The sequence below is a fragment of the Panthera uncia genome, assembly GCF_023721935.1.
Source record: "Panthera uncia isolate 11264 chromosome C1 unlocalized genomic scaffold, Puncia_PCG_1.0 HiC_scaffold_3, whole genome shotgun sequence".
NCBI classification, from domain to species: domain Eukaryota; kingdom Metazoa; phylum Chordata; class Mammalia; order Carnivora; family Felidae; genus Panthera; species Panthera uncia.
Genome location: NW_026057584.1, coordinates 43,295,844 through 43,319,440, shown reverse-complemented (window position 1 = coordinate 43,319,440; position 23,597 = coordinate 43,295,844). Strand labels below are relative to the sequence as shown.

At 44.4% G+C, this 23,597-nt stretch overlaps 1 protein-coding gene across 1 annotated transcript in view; it reads right to left on the bottom strand.

The window, feature by feature from the left end:
• Positions 1-23,597, bottom strand: part of STAT1 (signal transducer and activator of transcription 1) — a 41,605-nt gene that overhangs the window by 2,203 nt on the left and 15,805 nt on the right. Inside the window, exons 8-24 of the mRNA XM_049615294.1 lie at positions 22,836-22,927; positions 22,274-22,425; positions 19,894-20,052; positions 18,184-18,276; positions 16,482-16,541; positions 14,161-14,190; positions 13,977-14,070; positions 12,853-12,894; positions 11,536-11,619; positions 11,018-11,116; positions 9,542-9,677; positions 8,078-8,127; positions 7,271-7,365; positions 6,323-6,468; positions 4,314-4,499; positions 3,184-3,259; positions 2,185-2,287 (exon numbers count right to left, since the gene is read on the bottom strand). Of these exons, the coding sequence (XP_049471251.1) occupies positions 2,185-2,287; positions 3,184-3,259; positions 4,314-4,499; positions 6,323-6,468; positions 7,271-7,365; positions 8,078-8,127; positions 9,542-9,677; positions 11,018-11,116; positions 11,536-11,619; positions 12,853-12,894; positions 13,977-14,070; positions 14,161-14,190; positions 16,482-16,541; positions 18,184-18,276; positions 19,894-20,052; positions 22,274-22,425; positions 22,836-22,927 (1,697 nt within the window). The remainder of the gene's footprint in view (positions 1-2,184; positions 2,288-3,183; positions 3,260-4,313; positions 4,500-6,322; positions 6,469-7,270; positions 7,366-8,077; positions 8,128-9,541; positions 9,678-11,017; positions 11,117-11,535; positions 11,620-12,852; positions 12,895-13,976; positions 14,071-14,160; positions 14,191-16,481; positions 16,542-18,183; positions 18,277-19,893; positions 20,053-22,273; positions 22,426-22,835; positions 22,928-23,597) is intronic.

Sequence of the window (23,597 nt, the reverse complement as noted above, 5' to 3'; positions counted from 1 at the left end):
CCTCACGCCAGGAGACGCTGAATGGAAATCGTGGCCACGGTTGAGGACAGATGATGTGAGACAAAATTTGGAGAGTAATCCAATTCTTATTTTGTCTAGCCAGTGCCATGGCCATATTATAGCCTCTTCTAGTTCTTTTGGTCTTCTAAAGATTTAGGCTGGAGGTGTGTGTGTGTGTGTGTGTGTGTGTGTGTGCGTGCGCGCGTGCACGCGCATAAAATAGGTTTATTTCCCCCTACAAATGGAATGAAGGAAATCATCTGGAATGGCATGGAATGGCCATGGGGGGGTCATCCAGAAACCATAAAACCATTTCCTGGCATTTATTGAGAGTATTTAAATTGCTCTGACAGTATCATTCCAAGAGCAGAGAGAAAGCAGTCACACTGCTTGAACAGAGTGGGGCAACTAACACACTGCTTGAACAGAGTGGGGCAACCAACTGACTGGATTAGTCAAGGGGAATAATGGTGATGACAGAGTCGGAGCTCTGACTTCCAAATCCCACACACAGGCCTCTCACCCAAAACCTACTCAGTCCTGTGCAAACAGCTTCTCTATGGCGGATGTTTTGAATGAAACAAAGCTCTGCTTTTTCTGGGAGGCATTCCAGGAGAGTGGACAAGAGCATGCACACTAGAGACACATTGGGTGGATTCAAATATTCATGCCATCATTCACTAGCTGTTTGATCTTAGTCAAGTTATACAGTTTTGGGGAGTGGGGTGGCTCTTTACCACACTGTAAAAGTGAGAATAACAATAACACCTAACTCGGAAGGTGGCTGTGAAGTCTGAATAAGTTCCTACCTGTGGAGTGCCCGGTACACAGTAAGTGCTTAGTAAGTGTCACCTATTAATGATGGTCACGATGATAATGTAACTTGCATAGGAACAACAAAGAAGGTGCAAAAGAAGATCTGCCATTTTGTGGTGCCACCAACAGATGGTACATCCTTGGAACAGGGCTTTATACATATTGTTCCATTTCTGTGTCAGGCTCATAAGGCACTTTTTAGCAGAGTCGGGGGATACCTTCTAACAGAGGGTGCATCCTCGCACATATAAAAGGTTCATTTTACACATGCCAACAGGAACAGAAGTGACTTTCTGTCATTCTCAACAACCAGGAAGGTGTAAGAAATTACAGTCCCTGAAGATTTTATCCCGTGCTTCTTCAGGTGAGAAAAAAGGACCAAGAAAAAAGTTACATTCCAGAAACTTGACTCCAAACAGGTGCTACGGTCACACACACACATTCCCTGAACGCGTGGCTGAATGACCCTGGGCATCTGAACAGCGGCCCCTCTGCCCCGCTCTCCTTTGCCTTCCCTGACCCCTTCCCTTGTTACTGAGCACACGGTCTATGCAGGCCCCAGGTACGCAGTGATGAAGAAATGATAGCAATAAGTCAGAGAGGAGTTTTTTAAAGGATTAAACACATGTTTAAAAACACACTGGAATCGCTTTATGTGGGAAAGAGCTTAAAATTAAACACCATCAGCAAAATTCCAGCCAACTGAAAAAAGACTTCAGGAGGAAGGATTTCAGTCTGACAGGCAAACAATACTATTTGATTTACTGAAACACTCTCCCAGAGGGAGATCCTCTCTGTTGTGGACAGCCCTGTTCCTATTGTGGTCACGGCACTCATAACTCTGGTCACTCCTGGAACCGTCTACTCCTGGCAGGGGCGAGCCGTACAGATTAGCTCTCAAGTGTGAAGCAGGTGAAGCCATTTCATCGCTGCTGGCGAGGCGTCTGTCATTATCGTAGCCACCAAGGGCCAGTCCTCTCCCTTAAGAAAAACGGCACTTCTTTACCCAGACACGGCACTGAAGTAACAGGCCGGAGGAAAACGGTTTCTTACCAGAGAAGTCTTAGCTCCTTAATATATGAAGAACTTTACAAGGACAACTTGGAAGGGCAGAAGGGGAACTTTTAAATATCTGAGATGCCATTTGGTTCTCGGAAGGGCAGAGAGCACCGGGAACAAGGCTCCCGGGGACCACGTGGCCCGTGTAAGCACACCAGGCTCCGACGCGTCACGTGGATCTAGAAAGCACCCTGGCTGGCAGAGGCTCCTTCCAGCATGCTGCGGACAAGCCGGGGGTCTGCGGGCGCCCTCCCTGCCTCACAGAGCACGCGGTCCGCAAGCGCGGAGAACACCCTCGCGGGTACTCACCATAGTGTCGAATTCTACAGGACCCACTATCCGAGACACCTCGTCAAACTCCTCAGGAGACATGGGGAGAAGGTTGTCTGTGGTCTGAAGTCGAGAAGGATGACTAAAACAGGGAGAAAGGAGAAGGAGATGTTAACGTCTAGAGGCACACCGGGACACCTCGTCCTCGGCCTGCGACGGAATCATCACTGGACACCTTCAGTTCAGCTGAGTGCATACACTCGGACGGTACGTCGGGAAAAGCACGGATCGCGGGAGGTTCGCGTCCCCAGCCCAGCCCCTTGGGAAACGTACGGGACTCTATAGAGATGTGAGTGGGAAATAGCCAGACTGGACCCTGTGCCGCTTCTGCCTGGTTGGACCTGTGTGGGAGCGTGTGCGGGGTGTCACCGTGAGAGGATGATGCCTCGGGGCGGCCCATGGCCCCAGAGGCACCAGAGAAATGTCTGGGGAGTCCCTCATCCCTACCTTGAGGTTTGTATGCAGATAAAGCTGCTCCAGAGTGTTTTTACATGAAGGCTACATCCATTCACCCCAAGACAGTGCTGCAGGCCAAATAACTGACAATGACTTTTCCAAATTTTTTTCTACCTTTTACAAAATGAAACAACAAAATAAAAGCAAGCGGAAAAAGTGTATCTCAATCATCACTTTGGCCTTTCCTCAATTGAAAAAAACTACTTTCCCACTCTGATCAATTTTTGTTCATTTTATTTATACTTTTTCAAAGTATCAGTTTGGAGGGAACTTATAAACCTTAAAAACAACCTTGGGTGGTTTTCTTTTCTTTTCTTTTTTTGTTTGTTTATAAAGGCAGTTTAATTCTGATAGGCAGTGACACCGGGATCTCTATTTAGGATCTTTCCAACAAGTCCGACCGTGGCGGCAGCAGCAGCAATTACAACGAAAAAGCAAAGTACAGGCATCTTCACCAGGCCCCAGCCAGGAGCAGGGCTGGATTGAGGTGTTTAAACATGGTACTCTTCTGTGTTCACTTACACTTCAGACACAGAAATCAATTCAGTCTTGATGTATCCAGTTCCTTTAGGGCCATCAAGTTCCATTGGTTCTGGAGCTGGAAGCAAACACATCGGGTACAGCTTTCCGTTAGCAGACCTCACACAACAACAGATGGTCAACATTCTTTCATGAAAGTTTTACCATTTTTCTTGACGGTCAGGTTAGAGGGCCATAACTTTAAGGGGTTGTGACTTCCCTGCCCGGGTCACCTGAAATCCTGGGGGGAACGTAGGAGCAAGTCAAAGGGAAGGGAGGGGAGCTCGGTACAGAAGTCAAGCTGAGAGGTTTCTCCTTCCCAGGCTTGACATCCTGCAGGAGTTGGAGCCCCAGACGTGTGAAGTTCTGTCTGGTGTTCTGGTCCTGGCCTGGCTGGTGTGATACACACAGCTGTCAAGGTGAAGCTGGGGGCGTCTTCTTCCCAAAGCAATTGCGCTAATATTGAGATGCCGGCTTCTAAAATGTAATAAAATTTGTTGGCGTGTTCCAAACCAGATCAGTCTAACTTGAACGTTCTGAAATGCAATTCAGTGAAGATGGAGAAGAAGGCGACCTGTGTTCTAAGCCTAGGTGTGCTCTTGACAATAATCACTAGAAATAATACGATCTAATAGATTAACTGGATTACCTTGAATGAACTGTTTTCCTTCTCCTGGGCCTTAGCGCCCTAATTTTACAGGAACAGGCTGGTAATAAACGAGTTGGCCATGGTGTTCCTGCCATTCACCTCTTTCCATGTAGAAAAGGTAACAGTGTAACAAATACACAAGACCAAAATGGACTTTTTCAACACCCCTTAAAATAAGACGTTATTTGTTCATTTCTTACTATCCGTATCAGGCCGAATAACATGTTTCAACTATGCTGGGTTTATACCATCTTTGGAAAGCCTGCTTGCAGCGATTCAAAAGAAAGTTCTGGGTTAATGACAGGGCGTGGGTGAAGTCTATGCAGGCACCGTGTACTTACAGGAAGGTAAGAGCAGTGTGTGTTATTAAACCCTGTCTCTAGCAAACCTTTGGACTAACAATAAAATGAGAACATAAGCACCAGGAATGACTGAACTGTGCTATTGCTCATCAGGGCAATGATTACATGCTTTCCCCACATACCTTCCTTTGGCCTGGAGTAGTATTTCCCAAAGGCATGGTCCTTATCAATATTTGGATACAGATACTTCAGGGGATTCTCTGGAATATTTTCAGCAGCCATGACTTTGTAATTGCGAATAATATCGGGGAAAGTAACAGCAGAAAGTTCTTTCTTCGTGTAGGGTTCCACTGCGTGGAAGTAAGGTTCTGAAAAGAAGAGCTCAGTGAGTCCCACGGACTATCCCAAAACACTAGAGGACAGAAACAACACATTGCAGAGTTTGTGGATTTGAGTGAACCTGGTTAGAACTAAGCACAGTAGAGGATTTACAATACAGTACGCCCCTCTACTTCTAAATTATAATCCTTTCTTAGAAACAGAAAAAATAAAGGCAGCCATTTACTTGCTAGTAATGCAACAACACTGCATTTGTCATCATTTGGTGAGATTTGTAAACCTGGCAAGGAGAGGATTATTAAACATCTTTAGCAGCCTGAATATTTCATGATGCATCCAACCACAGGCAGAAAAATAAATACTAATTTGGCCACCTTGGCTCAAGTCACAGAGTAGGTTAATAAAAAACAATCTCACTTTCTGGTTGTTTTTCTTTTCAGACCGGAAAATGAAATTTTTTATTGAAATAAATGATGCCAATACGTGGAAAACAACTTTTTAAACAAACAAATAAAAAAAAGACCCTATTTACTACTTTTTCTTCCAATCCTTACTGTAATAAACCAGTTTAATTCACTCGTGGACTTATTCGCAGACTTCATTTGAATCCTGCTTCCTAACTGATCCAGAAGCTCGCTTCTGGGTGCACACATTCCAGGGGCTGCTGGTCAGGTGCTATGGGGACTCTGTTCTACAACTTCAGACTACGCGGGCACCCTAAAGCTCGCTAGCTGGTGCTGGCCTGCTTAGGCTTTCTGGTTGCCAAGGATGTCCTCCTCCATGCCTGCTTTGCTAGTTCCATCCCTCAGTCAGCTGAGGAAAGGCACTACCTGCAGACAAGGTGAAAAAGCAGCTTCTAATGTCTACTGCCTACACTGTGCCCTAACCCCAGCTTTCCTGTATTTTTATTTGGAGAAAAAAAAAAAAAAACAAAACAGAACAAGAAAAGTATCCCATCTTGTTGCATCCTTCCACCAGATAGCAGAAGAGTCATTGGAACAAATCAGTTTTTCCTCCAGTCCCTCAAATACAGCAAACTATAAGCAACTGAGAAAAGGAACCATTTTATCTCTGTCATTCTCCATCTCTGCTGTTCAGCCTCCTCCCCAGAAACCCGTTCCATAACGCGAAGGTGTTCGGGGCCTTTTAGCCACAGAAACCCAAGGCAGAGCAAAGACGAACTTGCACTTGCTCTGTTTGAAGGCAGAGTGGAGGGCTGTACCAGTCCCCAGGACCCCTCACAGAGCCTGCCTGCAGGTGTGCTCCCACATGGGATCCCCCACAGCGAGTCTGGAAGCATGTGCCTGTACAAAGTGGGTTTCCTCCCAAAACTGGTTGCCAGCCATGCTGACTCACATCCTTCATCTACAGATAACAACCCTGACGAAAAGAGAAGAACCTGGCCCGGTCTTTTATTTATTATTTAAAAAAAAAAATGTTTATTCATTTTTGACAGAGAGAGAGCAAGCAGGGGAGGGGCAGAGAGAGAGGGAGACACAGAATCCAAAGCAGGCTCCAGGCTGTGAGCTGTTAGCACAGAGCCCAATGCAGGACTCGAACTCACTAGCTACGAGATCATGACCTGAGCCGAAGTCGGACACTTAATCGACTGAGCCACCCAGGCACTCCTGGCCTTGTCTTTTAAAAGCCATCATTTCCACAGTATGTCCCAGGCAGTGAATCACAAATATTCATGGCAATGTATTAAATCCTATCTGGGAGGCTCAGTTGGGGGTAAGTGTAGGATCTGTAATTTTATGTCAAAAGCTCATTATTTGTACAAGTTGATTTGCAGCGATGAGGAAGGACTTTGATGCGCATGGTGCTAATGGAGGTATAGGCCCTCACTTACCCCCTCCGTTCTGGGACCGCTCCACCCACGTGAACGTGATGGCCCCTTCCCGGCAGCTCTCACTGAACCGCAGCAGGAACGTCCCTGGCTGCTGATCCTTCAGCAGGGCACGCTCTCGCTCCTTGCTGATAAAGCCCACGATACACCTGGGTGTGCAAACAGATTGAGGAAGTACTCTGAAATTCGGCCAGGTTTTGAATTTTCATGCCAACTTACAAGTGAACTAGATTACTGAAACTTGACAAAAGAACATAGGATAAAAATGTGTATTTTAGATGTTTTAAAACCTATTTAATTGACACTTGGGGATGTATTTCACTTAGATACTTGTATGCTTAAGTCTAAAAAAATCATTAACACAGTGCCAATAGGATGCTACAGATGATCAATAAATATTTGCTGGATTAATGAGCCTTTTATGTTTATCTGATGACCTTTTTTTCACTTGATGATTTTTACAGGCCATGAAAATGTCTGAATTTCTGCATCTTATATACTGGAGAGAAAAATTCAAACAATATATTTCTATGTTCTAGCACTTCTGACCAAGTTAAAGCCTTTGTTGAAGCATCAACTGACCCTGGAATAAGTTAGATAAAAACAACTCACCAAGTTAAAAAAGTTTTTCTTCTTTCCTAAGGGCAATATACTACATAAGTACTTAAGAAATTTTGTTAAATGAGTGAACGCATGAATGGCACTAAAACGTTTTTAATTAAATGTTAAAAATACATATGCATAATACTATGCATATGCATAAATTTAATCTGATGAGGTTCCACTATCATGAAGCCCTGAAGGGACGGCCTGGAAGCATTCATTTCTGTGAGATGCACTCCAGTCTTGTCAAATAATGAGGTCTGTCCAGGTCAGGCCTGTCTCAGCCTTACAGTAAGGAAGTGTGTGCTAAAAATAGGTTTCAAAAATAAATCTATCCGTGGCCCTTACCCATCATTCCACAGAGAGAGCAGGTGTTTTTTAATGAGTTCAAGGATGCTTTCAATCCAAAGCCAGAAAGGAAAATTTTTGTCATTTATATTTTCCTGCAAGTGTACAAACGCACACATTAGGAACAAGGAAATTCAAAATAGTGACTTACCAGGCCTCTTCCCACCATCAGATTGGATTTTAATTTGCAAAGCCTGCCCAGCTGCCAAAACTAATGCTGTCCCCTCCAGAGCCGCCCCTCCCCTTATCAGCTTGCAGACACCAGGCTATTTCCTGGGCCAGGCTCTGCTTCCCTCTCTAAACTGCAGCGAACCAGCCAGGGAATGACCTCCAGGGTGAACGCAGAACAAAAGCTGCCCTCGTACTAGTAAAATGCAGTAGCCTGAGCTTGTCAGCACCGTCTGGTGACCCCAGTGGGGTCTGATTATTCCCTCCAACTGGTCCCTCCGCTTGAGCAGGGTTGGGGAAACTCATCTGGCCCATCAGGCTGTGCAAGCCAGCACAGAGCACACATTTCTCATGAACGGGGCTAAAATGCTGCCAGGCAAGGTATCCGTGTGAGTAAACACAAGACTCATTTCAGATATGAAAGAACGTTATCACACACACAGGCCCTTCCTGTCCGACTCACACGTGGAGACTGACCTTCTCCACTGAAGGAAAGTAAACAACTTGCTCAAGGGGTTCCATAGGCCAGAGACAAACATGCCAAAATAAGCACACAGTTAAATCACTACCACAGCAAAAACTACGAGAACCTCAACAGGGAGCGAGCACTCAGAGAGGGTACGACCCAAGGGCACCCACCTTACAGAACCTCGTCCACGGAATGAGACCATCGGGGCCAGCATTAGGACCTAGCCAAATAAAAATAAGCTGTTTCAGGAAACAAAACACTGATTCTGAAGCTTTGGTTACACTGATAGCTCTTGTATTTCCTTTCAGAGAAAAGAGCCAACACCCCAAAGAGGAAGACTGTATGTACGTGGTTGATATTCTCAGACACATTAATGCTAATCAACTATGATTTCTGGAGAAGCCTCAGTCGTCCCTCTCAGTGCAGTATCCTCTCCCACTGCCTCCTCCTTCCTCAGCAGGCTCCTCTCCCAGTGGTCCTCCAGAGCTCGCTCAAACTTCTTACTAAGACCAAGATCACCCCTAGGTGATCTATTTAACTGACACTTGGCTTTTCAAGCTTATCTTGGATATCATTTGGCACTTCTCTCAGCCCTCCTCCAGATGGGACATGGACTCGGGAGGCTGACGCAAATCAAAAGTCAAGGGAGAGAAGTGAGGGGGAAGGAAGCCTAGGGGTTGCCAGCTACATGAATTAAAGCAGCCAAGGCTGTACAAGGTGGTGAACCCATCACCTCTCTTTCCAGAGAACCACAAATAAGCCTTTATAGGTAGAAATGGTATGTCTTAATTCACACCAAATAAGGAAATGGAGCAATGTAATTTCTTACATCTTCTTAAATAGTGTAAGACCCCACTGTGACAGTTACATGGCCACGAGAAGGCCCTGCTGAGAGCTATGTAGTTAGGAAGTCTACTGGTATTTGCAATACACACAATTCTGCTGTACAGAAAGCAAATCTGGAAAAAAGCTGCCTATGGATTTTTAAAGAAATAGTTCAGATAGTCCCATTCATCCAAGATTTGACCTTGAGACTAGCAGGTCTCGGATCGCCTTATGTGGAAGACTAATAAATTCATGATATTAGCTCCTGAAAGGGAATTATCTATCATGGCTGGATCCTGCCAATCACGCAAAACTGCTGCTCAAGGATTTCATCCTGATGTGGACAGTGTCTCCATGTACCTGGGCCACCTGAGGCAAGAGTCTTGGGTGTATGCTATGCGGTGGGTGGCCCCAGGACCTTACTTATTATTCTTACCATGCTGGGTACTTGGCTTTTTTTCTCCCCAAGGTTAATAAGACTTCATCTTTCTTATCAAGGAACTTCTTTTAGCCACAACTAATGTATTTTACGTAATTCAAAAATATTTCCCTTAGGAAACCTGCTCAGAAATGTTAATATGAGATAATCAGGAAATGATTCATTTAAGTCTTTTATCAGATCTATACGTCCTTCCAAGGTGAGCTATAGTTCTCATTTAGCTATAATAAGCTGCAGCTGGAAAAGCCCACACATTTTTTTTTTTTTTGACACTCTTCTATCTTGAACAAAATAGACAGCAAAGAGGGAAAAAGAACAAATTGAGATATTTTTATAAATTTCAATTTTTATATATATAAAAAGTTCATACCAAGTAGCTTCTCTCCCAGCATGTTCAGCTGGTCCACATTGAGACCTCTTTTGGTGACAGAAGAAAACTGCCAACTCAGCACCTCTGAAAGCTGAGACCATCGTGCACAGGGCGGGTTCAGGAAGAAGGACAGATTCTGGAGAGAAAACACCCAAAAGGTAAGGTCAGTGGTCATAAGCAAGGCACTAAAACATGGATCTGTCTCAAAGTTCAGTTCTGGTTTCTGTGACACACAGTTTTCACAGAAGAGAAACACAGTTGATTCTTGTTATTTGCAGATTCACATCTGTGAATTCAATCTACTCATTCAAAGTTACTTTAACCCCCGAATCATTACTCACGGCACTTCTGGGCTCATTTGTGAATGGGTGGACATATCAATGAGTAGAAAGATTTGAGTCCCCAACACGTATGTTTCCAGGAGAGGTCAGACAAAGCAACACTTATCAAACAGAGCAACTGCCTTCTTGTTTCAGCTCTTATACCATAAGCAAGTGTCCTTTTTGAGGTCTATTTAGTGCCATGTTTTTTGCCTTTTTGTGGGTTTTTTTGGTTTCTAAAAATTTCATTTTTAAAATGGTCCCAAGTATAGTGCTGAAGTGCTGTCTGCTGTTCTAACTGCAAGATGGCCACAATACACCTGTATGGAGAAAACACGTGTGCTAGAGGAGCTTTGTTCAGGCATGAGTCAGAGTGCTGTTGGCCGTGAGTTCAATATTAATAAGCCAACAAATATATTAGGAAGGTGTCTTTCAACAGGAAACACACAGCAACAAGGCCATGCGTTGAGCAGCTCAGTAGCAATTGCTCAGTATTTGCTAATTCAGTGTTCACGGTGACTTTAAAGAATGTAAGCGCATACCATAAGAGACTCTTAAATATAGAGAACAAACTGAGGGTTGATGGATCGGGGGAAAAGGGGAAAATGGGTGATGGGCATGGAAGAGGGCACTTCTGGGGAGGAGCACTGGGTGTTGTATGTAAGTGATGAATCTATGCCCGAAGGCAGAAGCACACTGTATACACTGTATGTTAGCTAACTTGACAATAAATTATATTAAAAAAAAAAAGAATGTAAGCGCAAGGAATAACAAGAATCAACCATAATTAATCAACAGTGACTATCCACTTTAGAATGGAGCATGCGTAAAAGAAAAAAAAATGAATGAAGCCTGCTTGTTTAGCAGATGTATACATTTTTAAAAAATAAAAGCAATAAATGAGCTCTTCCCCAGTAAAAGTTGTAAGAAATCTATTGCCTGAGCTTATTCACATAGAAGGAAAACCATAATTCTCATTTCTAATACATATACATGCTTCCCTAATCCAGAATTACTCAAGATCCCTAACGATGTCACTCCAGTTATGTCACTTTTCTCTCAACATCTGGTCTTCAGGGACTCTTTGAGATGCACAGAAGCTAGACCCTGGGGTCTTCGGTTAACATCTATACAAAAGCAGGCGTGTTTTCCATACCCTGGGTTCTGTCACCAGCATGTTGTACCACAGGATGGAGGCCCAGCCACTCGGGAGCTGGCTGACATTGGAGATCACCACGATGGGCAGAGAGGTCGTCTAAAAGATGACAAAGACCTTGAAATCATCAGAATCACAGAAATATCACCTTCAGACTGCTGTGTAAGCTCAAAACCAACCAAGGGATTACTTGTAAATTTGCACGTATTTTATATTTGAAAACTAAAAACGTAAAGCTAAGTTCTTTTGTTCATGGTTTATTTTTGTTAGATCTTTCAGTTAAGAAACAAGTCTCCGTGCTTTGTATAAAAAAATCAACACAGGACATCTCAAGGTGAATTCAGCTCTCCAGCTTCCTGAACCATTCAATTAATGTCAAGGTAGTATTAGCTGAAAAAGACCATCTTTTTTTTAGCAATTAAGTAAATGTGTCTAAAACAAAAATTGAGAACAAACACTGCGTCTAACAGTTAAATGTAAAAATAAAGTTTTCCGTGTCTGAAGCACGGAAGTCTCACCTCGAGGTCAATGACCAAACCAGGCTGGCACAACTGGGTTTCAAAACTAAGGGAGTGAAGCTCTTCTGTAACGATGAGGGGGCCCTTAAAAGAGACAAGGAAGAAAAAAGGAATACAGTGATTCACACACACACATCCTGCAGCTTGCAGGAGCCTAATACGCACTGCAACAGGTGGCAGGAAGCCTGAACCCAGCCGGCTGCAATTCAGAAAAAAATTCCCATGTTCAATAATGTATGCCCCAGTTCTAACGATCGTATATCAGTGTTCTCTCAAAGATAAGATTTCTGTAACCATGGCAAGGGTTATAGATTACCAGAAAGAAATGTGGATAGGGAAACAGCAACTTGTGATGGGTTTATTTGTGAGGTGAAGCTTCCTGGCTCTCAGCCCTGCTCTGCCCGCTGCCCCGCTGCAGCCTGAGGCAGACAGGGCTGGAAAGCGTGCGTTCCAGGTGTGATTATTTACTGGAAGGACTGATTTGCAAAAGCCTGGCAGGTCATGAGTGCTTGGTTTAGGTAGAAATACGATAGAGTTCTTGAAGTGTTTTGCTACAAACGATCGCATGCAGGCATCATGACTTAGAACCAGAGGGGAGCAGCCGCTATCTGTGCTTGCAGGAGAAACTAAGCCCTCAGAAGGTCACAAAGAGAGCAGAGATCAAAACCAGGGCTAGATAGCACATCTCTGCGCTGCCCTGGCCGGGGCTTGTCCCACTCTGCCACACGAGCACCACTGGTCACGGCATGGAAGGGTGGCGTGCTACGTGGGCATAAAGGCTGAAAACATCCCAAACCTCTGTCCGTAGTTCATTTCTGAATATTACATTACAAATATAATTCCTCGAGGATCCGGCTCTAAAAGGGAAACTGACAGAAAGACCATTCCGCTGGGCAGGGAATGCAATGGAGAGAAAATCCTCTCGCCACACTTCATTTTCAGCATGGGAGTCCCCAGACGAGCCTCTAATTCCAGCTCAGACAGTAATTCCCGGGTACCCTTAGCAAAATCTTACAAAGTTCCCATGATTCACTTTCTTCGCCTGTGAAATGTGAGTAGCACAGAAACCCATTATACCTGTTCCACTGTGCTGTGAGGGTCCAGGAGTCGTGTGCAAAATCTTTTGACAACCATAAAGCACGAAAGCAGTGTTTTTACTGCTACCACAGATATACTGTGTCCTAAAGCTCATTCACTGCTCTTCCCTGCTGGGTCTGAATCCCTTTTTGAGGTGACCCCCGGCCACAAGGGGTACTGAGCCAACCTCCCCGGACAGACCTGCTGGTTAGAGACCATTCACAACAGAGAAAGACTCACCTCATTAGTTCTGGTGCCAGCATTTTTCTGTTCTTTCAGTTGCTATAGAACAAGAAACCATCTTAGTAAACAGCATGATAACAGTCACAGTTGCTGTTTTCATCTACAAACAAACCAAAGTCAGGACTTAGAAAGAATAAAGGATGTGAAGTTATTTTCAGGGTGCAGAACAAGATATGAAATGACCCTTGTGTGGGCCCAGGAGCCTAAGTGCCTTTTTCCAGCAGCCTGACATGACACTATGTGAACAGCAGAGTTTGGAAGGATCCCGGGGAATCATATCCTGCTCCCCTCCCCCATGCAAGCTTTTCCAAATGATGCCCCTTAACCTTCATCAGTTGTTTCATGGTCCTCAGGCTAAGGGCACAGCTAAGACTGCCCTCCCACGGACTTCAATACCTGAGGTTTTAAGGAAGCATTTTGGAGCCCCGAGAGCAGCTCTGGGCATCCTCAGACTCCCGAGTCTGGAGTGAGGCTCTCCCATGAGGTCAAGCTTCACTCACCATGGGTTTGCTGGCTTACAAAATGGTTGCCAACGAAAAGGCTGCAAGTTCCAGCCCAGGGAGTGCACAGGGCGCAGTGCCAACACATCTTCACAACAACCGGCAGCCCCTGCTCCCCACGGAAGCAGGCAGACAGGCACCGCTTGCTTACAACCCCTGCTGGATCCCTACCCCCTGGAGGAATGCAATGGAGGTAGTGGTTGTGGGCAAGACTACCAGGAAGAAGGGTGCAAATCCTGAGCCGATGAGAGACTCCTGGGGTCGGTCTCACCAGGAGCCGCCAGGATGTGGGAGCAGTACTAAATCCCGAGGAAACTGCAGGAGTCTAGAGTGAGCAAGGTTGTAGAGGCACCGAGAACGGATAAGTTATGCGCACACTGATTTACGGCGTGTGTTACCGAGAGTGCCACATCCCGAAGAAGTATCTCTGGGGGACAGACTGGCAGAACACATAACAGAACAGTCCTGGGGCAAGGAGGAGGAACAAAGGTTCCCGCAAACTCTAGGAAGCCTCCCAGGGGGTGCCGTCCGCCTCGCACCATGAACCGAGTGCCACTGCACCAGAAATAAAGTCCTAGCAAGCCAGACGCCACATAAAACACAGAAAACTGGTCTCCCTACCAGGTGTCGAAATTCGGCGGCCAGACTTCCGTTGGTGGATTCCTCCATGTTCATCACTTTTGTATGTGTGCCCAAAATGTTGAATTTTCTAAATCTACAACAAAATATACAGAGTAGAGATGCTTAAAAGGCTCAGAACTATTAAACAAAGGTAGTAAAATATAGTACAAAGTACTTGACATACCCTTTTACTGTATTTCTCTCGTTCACATCTCTGAAAAAAAAAAAAGAAAGTCATATATGTATATTTAAATTTTGAACTGAGCTTTAAGAAAAATATGAAAGTATACCTATAAGTAAAAGACCAACACAAAATCTACACCTGTGGGTTTTCTGCCATTTCATTCACTCGCTCCCTCCCTCAATCAACCACCACTAACTCTGCCCAGGGCGGCGGAGGGACGTGCAGCAGATAAACTCTCCGGGCCTCACGTTTATCATCCGTACCATGAGGTGCCAACAGCACCGACCTTACAGGATTTGGCGAGGGGTAAAAGACAATGGGTGAAAGAGCACAGAGCACACCCTCCATAAATGTAAGTCAGCTACAGTCAGGGCTACGTCCTGAGCAATCACATACCCGGTGTGAGGCCCCATGCTAAGCACTGGGGCAGCAGAGAGCAATCTCTGCTCTTAGAAAACTAAGGGAACTTCCAATGTGACAGCACAAACCTTTTTATTCTCTACTATCTTTAATACTTTTATGAGAGTGCAAGAATAGTCAATTATTGGGGGAAACTGTCTAGTTTAAGTCTGAGGTTAAATCTTGAGCGACTTTGCCTCTTATATAAATTTAGTGATTACTCAGTCACGTTCCAGACTACCCATGTTATCTGTGAGGAGTAGGCACAGATTAGAAAACATCAGCACACTCACAGTTACATGGGTTAGCTTCCTTTCCTATCTCAACTAGAAATTCAACATTTCTGTGAATGACCATCACCATTAGCTATGTGAGCGACCAATTTTCTCCAGTTTTAGAAAAGAAAAAAAGAATCTGAAATGAAGGGAACGAACAGTGTGACACAAAGCTTCCTTGTCAGAGCTAAGAGGAAACTCAGAGCTGGAACAGAGAGAAAAGACAAAAGAGCTGTAACAAACCAAAAGAGAGACTGAGATAGAGCACAGTGTGGTAACACACGTAACAGCCATAAAATCTCTGCCACACTTCATTTCAAGACATTGAGAGTATTTCCCTTGAACTTTAGGCAACTCTGACTTGGTTTTGCCAATAGAATGGATGGGAGGGATGCTGTACAAGCTCCAAGTCTCGCCCCAACAGGCCTCTCATGCTGCTCTTCTTACCCACCTGGGATGCTGTCACTATGCCATAAAGCCCTGGCTCGCCCTTGAGAACCACATGGAGAAGGGCTCGGTTATCCCAGCCCTCACACATGTAACAAGTCCATGCTGGACCACTCAGCAACAAACAAGCCGGTCCAGCCCAGAAAGACCACCTACCGCTCACAGAATAAGAGAAAGGATAACTTTTTTGGGTTTTAAGCCACTAGGTTCAGGGTGATTTGTTATGTAGCAAAAGCTGATACACAGAGAAACCAAAGATGATGGCAGGAAAGACAAGGGCACAGACTATAAGAAAGAATATCGTTACAGGGCGGAAAGCTAGAACACCAGAGGAAACCTGGATTATCATAAGTGGTCTTGAAACTTGCTAAATCAGTACGTTACACACAAAAACATTAAATGTATCAAGGGTGGGGCAGAGAGGGGAGATAGTAGCTAGGTCAGTGCTAGTCCAGGTCTAAGGTCTAAGGGCAAAATGGGATGGGACTGCTCCATCTAGACCCCCTGTGAGAGACCCCATCCATTCCCAGGTCCCTACTGCCCAGAAGAGACAAGGGTGGATCCAGCAGGCTCCACACAGTCCCCGCAAAATGCTGTCATCGTCATTCCAGAAACGACCCCACAACTGGCCGCAGAATCACTGCAGCCTCAAGGATCCTCAGCCTGTGTGTGATCATAGGCCTCTCCTCCTCTGGGGCTGGCCTAGGAGGGAGGTGGGGTAGTATGCAAGACTTGATCACTACAAACTCATGTGAATAAAATACACTCATTCTTTTGTTCACTTATAGTCTCAAAAGGCACCAGCATGTTATCAGCTCTAAAGGAAGCTCCCGATGTCCAGAATGGGAGCTATCAATTTACATCTCCTAGGATCACTTAGGGGCGCCTTGGTGGCTCAGTTCGTTAAGTGTCTGCCTTTTGATTTCAGCTCAGTCACGATCTCATGGTTAGTGAGTTTGAGCCCTACATCAGGCTCTGTGCTGACAGCACGGAGCCTGTTTGGGATTCTCTCTCTCCCACCCTCTCTCTGCCCCCACCCTACTCGTGCACTCTCTCAAAATAAATATATGAACTTAAATTTTTTTTTTTAAATCTCCTGGGATCACTTATAAATAGCTCTAGTGCTTCCATCCATGTTTGGTTAACAAAACCAGAATTTCAATAGTGTATGTATATTAGATAATATTAAAGATAGCTTACTTATCAAATAAGACTTTGACTTTCAAATTATAATTCAGCTCCTGCAATTTCACCAACAGTCTGGAATGAAAAATAAAAGTCATTATTACTTTAAAAAATTATTAGAGTTTATTTATTATATCAGTTCCCTATTGGAGAAGGTTTCACGAATCCTCACTCCCTCCAGTTATTACAAACAATAGAATCAACATTCATGTTGTCAACTTGGAAAATTTTCTAATTGTATTTGCAAAATAAATTCCTAGCTATGGAACTGCTGGGGCAAAACTGTAACACTAAATTCTGATAGAAAGCATCACTGATTTTACATTCCCACCAAATGTGAGTGAGGGTACCTGCTTCCCTATACAGCCTTGCCAACACTGGGTTTTATCAAGATTTCTACTTTTGGACAATTATATGGGTGAAAAATTGCAAATGTACTTTTTACTAAAACTTGTGACTAATGTTTGTTCTCTTGGGAAAAAATAAGAACTCTTATCCATAATCAGGAAAAACAGGTTAACATCGGAAGGAAGGAACGTAGGGCTAAGATGTGCATGTGTCTTCTCTGATGAGCTACAGACCTCAGGAAGGAGCCCCTCACTGGTCTGCTGCACTTAGTGGGGCAGGCGGATGGGATTAGATTTTTAGTGTCCCTTCTGGCTGTGAGTTCTGGTCCCCCGAGGGTGCTTGAGTGTGGTGCTATAAGACCAGCAACCAGGAAGCAGCAACTGGGTACCTCGCTCAGCAGCACCCCAGGAAAGAGGACCGAGGCCAACTCTGAAGGCCAATGTAGCTCTTCAGAGTCCAGCTGCTCATCAGTAGAAGACTAAATAAATCTGCCACTCAAAAAAAGAAAGATAAGCCATGGTGTCACATGGAGACACTTCTATGATTTCTTACTGAAGAAAAAACAGGCTGAAAAACATGTATAGCAGAATCCTTATTTTTAAAAATAAAATACTGTATATTATGTACTTGCATATGTGTGTATCTATGTATAAAAACATATATATGTGTGTGTGTGTGTGTGTGTACACAGACACACACACATACACATATAAATGTATGTATGTATTTGTATGGACATGGACAGAAATCTGAGAGTACTGACACTAGGCTGTTTACCATGGTGGTCTACAGACAACTTAGATGACACACAACTTTGAAAAACTGATGAAAGCTATGAGCCCATTCACTAAAAAAACATGTGTCATGAGTCCATATTCACACACACCACATATGGTTGCAGGGGTATGTAAAGCCTAGGTTACAAGCTTATACTCAGGAGAGCATGAGGCTGCTGGGAACTTTTACTCTCTACTATTTCAATTCTGCAATGCTGAATTCCTTTCTATAGTGAACGTGCATTACATTTATCACGGGGGAAAATACCAGGTGTGTGTACATATGTATCTGTTATAGCTCTAATTTTAATAGGACAGACAGACTCTTAGATACTCTAAGAATTCCCATTGAAATGCCTATTACAGGGGCAGCTGGCTGGCTCAGAGCGTAAGGCTCTTGATTACAAGGTCATGGGTGTGAGCCCCACATTAGGTGTGGAGATTACCTAAATAAATACAACTTAAAAAAAGAAAAGAAATGCCTACTGCAAAATTGCTTCCTCTAAAGCACTCTATATGACAGTGTTGTGAAGGAACTGAGGGATGCAAACTTCATGGCAGAAGGTCTAATGATTCCATCTTTTCTCAATTACCTCAACTTCACGGTGAACTGGACCCCAGTCTTCAAGACTAGTGGCCTCTGAGGATGAGTTGGCATGCAAGGCTGTCTTTCCACCACAAATGAGCTGTAAGTTCCAAGCAGAGTGCAGATTAGCATTTCCATTAATGCTGAGGGAGTATGAATTATTTTCCCTCAACAGGAGAGGGGGTTAGAGGGCACAAGCTCAAACTCAGTTTGGAAGATTCGAACGAGTTGATAAAGTGAGGTTTGCTAGTCAGCACAGAAATGCCCACACCAAATTTATACTCAAAAAGATCAGAGTAGTTGCAGTGAACTGTGATCCCGTCAATAATGAAAACCTTGAGTTGGGTTATGTTCATTTATGAATTTGCATGAAGAACCAAATTTGCTAACCAGACTTACTGTGGTGATCACTTTGCAACATATGCAAATATCAAATCATGATGTTGTACACCGGAACCTAATGTAATGTTGTATGTTAACTGCATCCCAATTTTAAAATAAAAATAAACAAAAAAAATAAATAAAAAGAAATTTTACTACAGTTGAAAATGAACCATGTAACATATTGCCTTACTACCATAATTTGAAATGGGTATTTTGGTATCCTTTGGAAAACTGTTCTTCCAGTAAAATTGTTTAGTAATACTTATTATCTATCTACTAAACATTTCCAAGCCTTAATTTTCATTAAAAAAAGTATCGGATTTGCATTCCAAAACCCTAGTAAATAAATATCCTTGATTATTTCAAAACAATAGCACTGAGGCATTCCTGTTTGGACATTAGCCACATGTCAAGTTAACATGAAGACTAAATTGCAATATGAACTCTATGCTTCTTTCTACTCAGTGCCATTTATTCATCTGCTAAGCATATGTGGAACACCTGCCGGTGGGCAAGGCACTGTACAAGGTCCTTATGGGGGACAAAAAGATGACAAATGCACATGTCTGTCTTCCAAGAACTTCCCAATTTATGTCACAGACAACAGAAATACATACACAATTACATAATAAATCCAGAACGGGACAAGAATGAAGACTGAACCAGGCAGATCTTGAAGGGAGGTAACATATTCGGGAACTCTGGAAGATTTCATGATTAGATATAAGCTGAGATTTACAATTTTGAGATGACGTTCAAGAGAGAGGTGGAGGAAATAGTTACGAGAGGCAAGGCAAAGCGACTATATGTGGTGGGCACGAGGTCTGCCAAAACGAGGCACGTGCAGAAGCTCACCCCGGAGTGGCCAGCTGGGACTGTGGACATAGGGTACAAGTGTGTAGTAGGGGGCTCCACCTGGATGAGCAGGTGACAGAGAGACAGGCTGAAGTCTGCTCTGGAAAGCACAGGGTCACAGGGACTAGGGAGGCAGGGGCTGAGAAGGGAAGCACTTGGGAGGTGACCATGTATGAGTCTAGCAGAGAGGATCTGAGAGCTGGAGACAGGATGAGGCCTTGGTGTGGCAAGGAGGGGACACCAGGATAGACTTGACAGGTCTTGGCACAGAGTGGCCCAAGGAGTAAAACTGACAAGTTATCAGTCTAGATAGCCACAAGAATGGAAAGCCAATGGCATAGACAGGAATTTGGAAAGAGGTGACTGCCCTAAAAATTTTTATATAACCTATTAAACACTTCTAAATGATCTGAATCACCATAACATTTTCCCGAGCAAAATAATTGCAGAAGATACAAACCAATCCCCCTCAAGTTACCTCTGAATGAGCTGTTGGAACAGGTTGAAGGTGCGGTCCCACAGCCCTTGTTTGTTTTTTGTGATAGGGTCGTGTTCATAGGTGTATTTCTGTTCCAATTCCTCAAGCTTTTTAAGCTGCTGACGAACCTGCTGCAGACTCTCGGCAACTATGGTGAACCTGGGGAGGGACAAGACACACGGGTCTCAATCGCAGGCTATCATAAAGCAGCCTGGATCACAGGGAATCACGGAGATCAACAAGAGGTTTTTACGGGCAACACACGATGTTATCTGCATGGTCACACACTGCAGGGAGAAATAGAGAACAAGGTTCATCTTGGTGTTCAAGGGCAGTTATTCAGGGAGAAGAAACCAATGGCACTGATTACAGCCCAGGTCAAAGACCTCCCTACACTTCGAGACGGACCTGAGGAGATGGGGTGGGGTGGGGTGCGGCCCGCTGGGGATCTGTGATTTCCCCTGACCTGTAAGATAATTGAGATTTAAAGGGAGAGGGTAAAGAGGAGGGCAGAGGCAAGGGACACAGCAAGGCAGACTTCATCAGAGGTGATGCGGGAGGCAGCAAGGAGCCCACATATAGGAATGGCAGGCCCTGGGGAAGGAGGAGAAGAGGGAACCAAGGTCATAGTTTCACTGAACTGAAAGGAGAAGGCAAAGCACTCAATCCAGACACTCAAAATATTAGCCAAGGAGGAAACCAGCGATTGCTTCAGTTTCCTCCTTGCCGACTGTAAAGTGCCTCTGAGCCAAGTCAGGTTGTGGGACTGTCACTTGACTAGCTGGAGTAATGACAAAAGAAAATCTTCTCCCAGCGAAATACATTTCCTTCACTTCACAGTTCCATTTCCCGAATGCTGTTCAAGGCACCCAGAGAGCAGCCCCTGACCATGAAAGAAGGTAGGCTAATGGTGGGTGGGCAAGTTCCAGGTGGATTCTAACCCAGGGCTTCCCACATTTTAGGCCATGGCACACACAAGAAAATGACAGTCTATGGACAGAACAGTGGAGGACACTGGAGGGCATCTGCGGCTCTGGAAGAGGCTCCCCGTGGCCTAAATGACCACAAGGAGGCTCCAGACAGCCCAGGGCCTCCCAGAGCACTAGGAGGACAGGGGGGTCAGTGCCCCGCAAGGCCCACGGAGGCACACTGGGCTAGGAAGCTCTGTGCTAGCCAAAAAGAAATTTGGAATATGAGCAGGCAATCTATAGAATAAAAATAAATGACTGAATACTAATTGTGAATTTTTTAAAAAGTAGCATCCAGAGAACCTCCCGAGATCTCTGGTCCTTGGGCCCCTGGAAATTGTTCCAGGCCACCATCCCTTCATCTCCTCTCTGATCCAGTCTCCCACCCATTCTGGTCTGTTGGCCCTCCCCCAAACGACACTAACATGTTCCCAGTCGCCCAGCTGGCTTTTCTGTCTCTAGCCTTTCCTCCTGACTGCTGCCAGAGCAACCTTTCGAAGTAAAACAAAAATAAAATAGAGAAGTAAATCTCCACTTAAACAAAAAGCCTGCCTGGCTCACCAGCACCCACTGGACAAAGTCCCGTTCCTAGCACTGTGTGGGAGCCTCCACAACCAGGTTCCAGCATCTTGCCACCTCCACTTTCTTCCTGTCCTCCCCGGCACCCCACTCTCCCATCATCCAATATGGGGTACTGCAGACCCCCATTCATGCCCAGCCGCTCCTCTCCTCTGCCTCAGTCCATGCTGGTCTCCTCCCTGGTCTCCACGAAGTACTCGTCTTCACTCTCAAGAGTCTGTGCAAGACCACTTCCTTTCAGAAACCTGTCCTGCTGACTCCTTCCCTCATCTTCCACAGAACCCTGGACAGACCTTTGTTAGAGCACTGGTAACATTCTACTGCATGGAATGATTACATCTACCTCCCGCCTCCACACTGAGAGGACCAAAAACCATTCATCACGTGTCCCCAGATCCTAGCCCAGTGCCAGGCATATGGCGTTTAATAAGTGTTTACTCGATGATGAGCAAATGAATGGTCCACAACAAACTATGATCTCATGGAAGCCTGGAAAATGTCTCAGACTATTTTGTGTTTAAGAAAACATCAGGGCTCAAGTTGTTAAGTGTGTTTACGTGACAGCGACGTCACCAATGTTTTGGCACAAATGATGCATCCCACGGTACACGTAGAGTAGGGAGAGGAGTGCTCCAAACCAAGCAGAACTTGGCTGAACTCGGCCACATGCATGACAAACGTGTGCTTTGCAAGTGAGTGCTTCCAGGGCAAGAAGAAGCTGGACTACATCAAACTCTAAACCAAAGTTTTGACAGGGTCCTTTCACTAACAACAACTCAAATGTGCGCTTCAGGAGTTCGTGGGGTTAGCCAGCCAGTTTTGGAGAATCTTACCAGTTTTGCAGCTGATCAAGACAAGCGTTGGGGGGTCCCCCAATACAGGCACTCTGCTGTCTCTGCTTCCACTCCACCAGTTCATCATTAATCAGGGCTTTCTGGGTAAGTTCGGTGATGTTCAACAACTCTATTATTTTGTGAACTACTTCCTAAAGAGGGAGAAAGAAGTAAAGTGAAATAAGTTCATCTTTAATCACTGAATTTAAAAACATTAATTTTTAGGGGCATGTGGGTGGCTCAGTGAGTTAAGTGTCTGACTTCAGCTCAGGTCACAATCTCATGGTTTGTGAGTCTGAGCCCATAGCACAGAGCCTGCTTCAGAGCCTTTTTCCCCCCTCTCTCTGCCCCATCCCTGCTCACTCACGCACACACACTCTCCCTCTCTCTCTCAAAAATAAATAAACAATAAAAACATTTTTTAAAAGCAAAAGCAAATATCTCAACGGGGGCTCTAAGCCAAGTGGTTATACAAATAATTCTTCATCTATTATACACTTCATGTCCATTATTTCCAGCCTGTGACAGAAGCAACATGTTATTCTGGAAAGCGAATCACTACCTTTCTCTTACTGTCAAGCATTAAATACATCTTCTTGATTAACATCTGTTCTTGTTTCTGATCATTTTTTGCCACACCATTGGTTTCATGTTCTGTGAATTGGGAGAGAGAGCAGATAAATATAAATTGTAAAAAAACCAAAACCCACTAAATCCAAGATTCACAAACACTTAGAAGAAATATAATCCAAATGCTATCTGGTGATAGATCAAAGTTTGGTCTTCAGTTTGTACTGAACAAAATAAGAAAAATGTCCTAAGAATAAAAACTGACAGGCTGAAACAAAGTACACTTGTTTTCAATGACCCATGGAAACTGGGAACAGTTACTGTCTGGTTCTTAAATCACTGCCAGATTACCTAAATGCACATAAGTGACAAAATTCAAAATCTCATATAAAAAATTTACACAAAGCATATCTGTAGTTTTGGAAGAGAAGTATTAGGAAGTAGTAGTTGAGGTTCCTTTCTCTCCTACTATTCCTCAAATTATACTAATCATCTCTCCACATTAACCTTGGTACCCTCCAAATGACAGCCAGGGTTACAGCAGTACCTAACATATTTTACACAATGCCTGCTTTTGGGTTCTTTTCAGTCAATGGCCTGCCATCATGAAAAACAAGCAACAAAATAGAGCAAAACCGCTTTAAAACATGAAGAGCAATGCTAAACTTCTCTGCAGAGTATACATGTGGAGCTGCAATGTTTGAAGGAGCTTCTGGCATTCGCACAGGGAAACCCCGCACACCGGTCAGTCTAT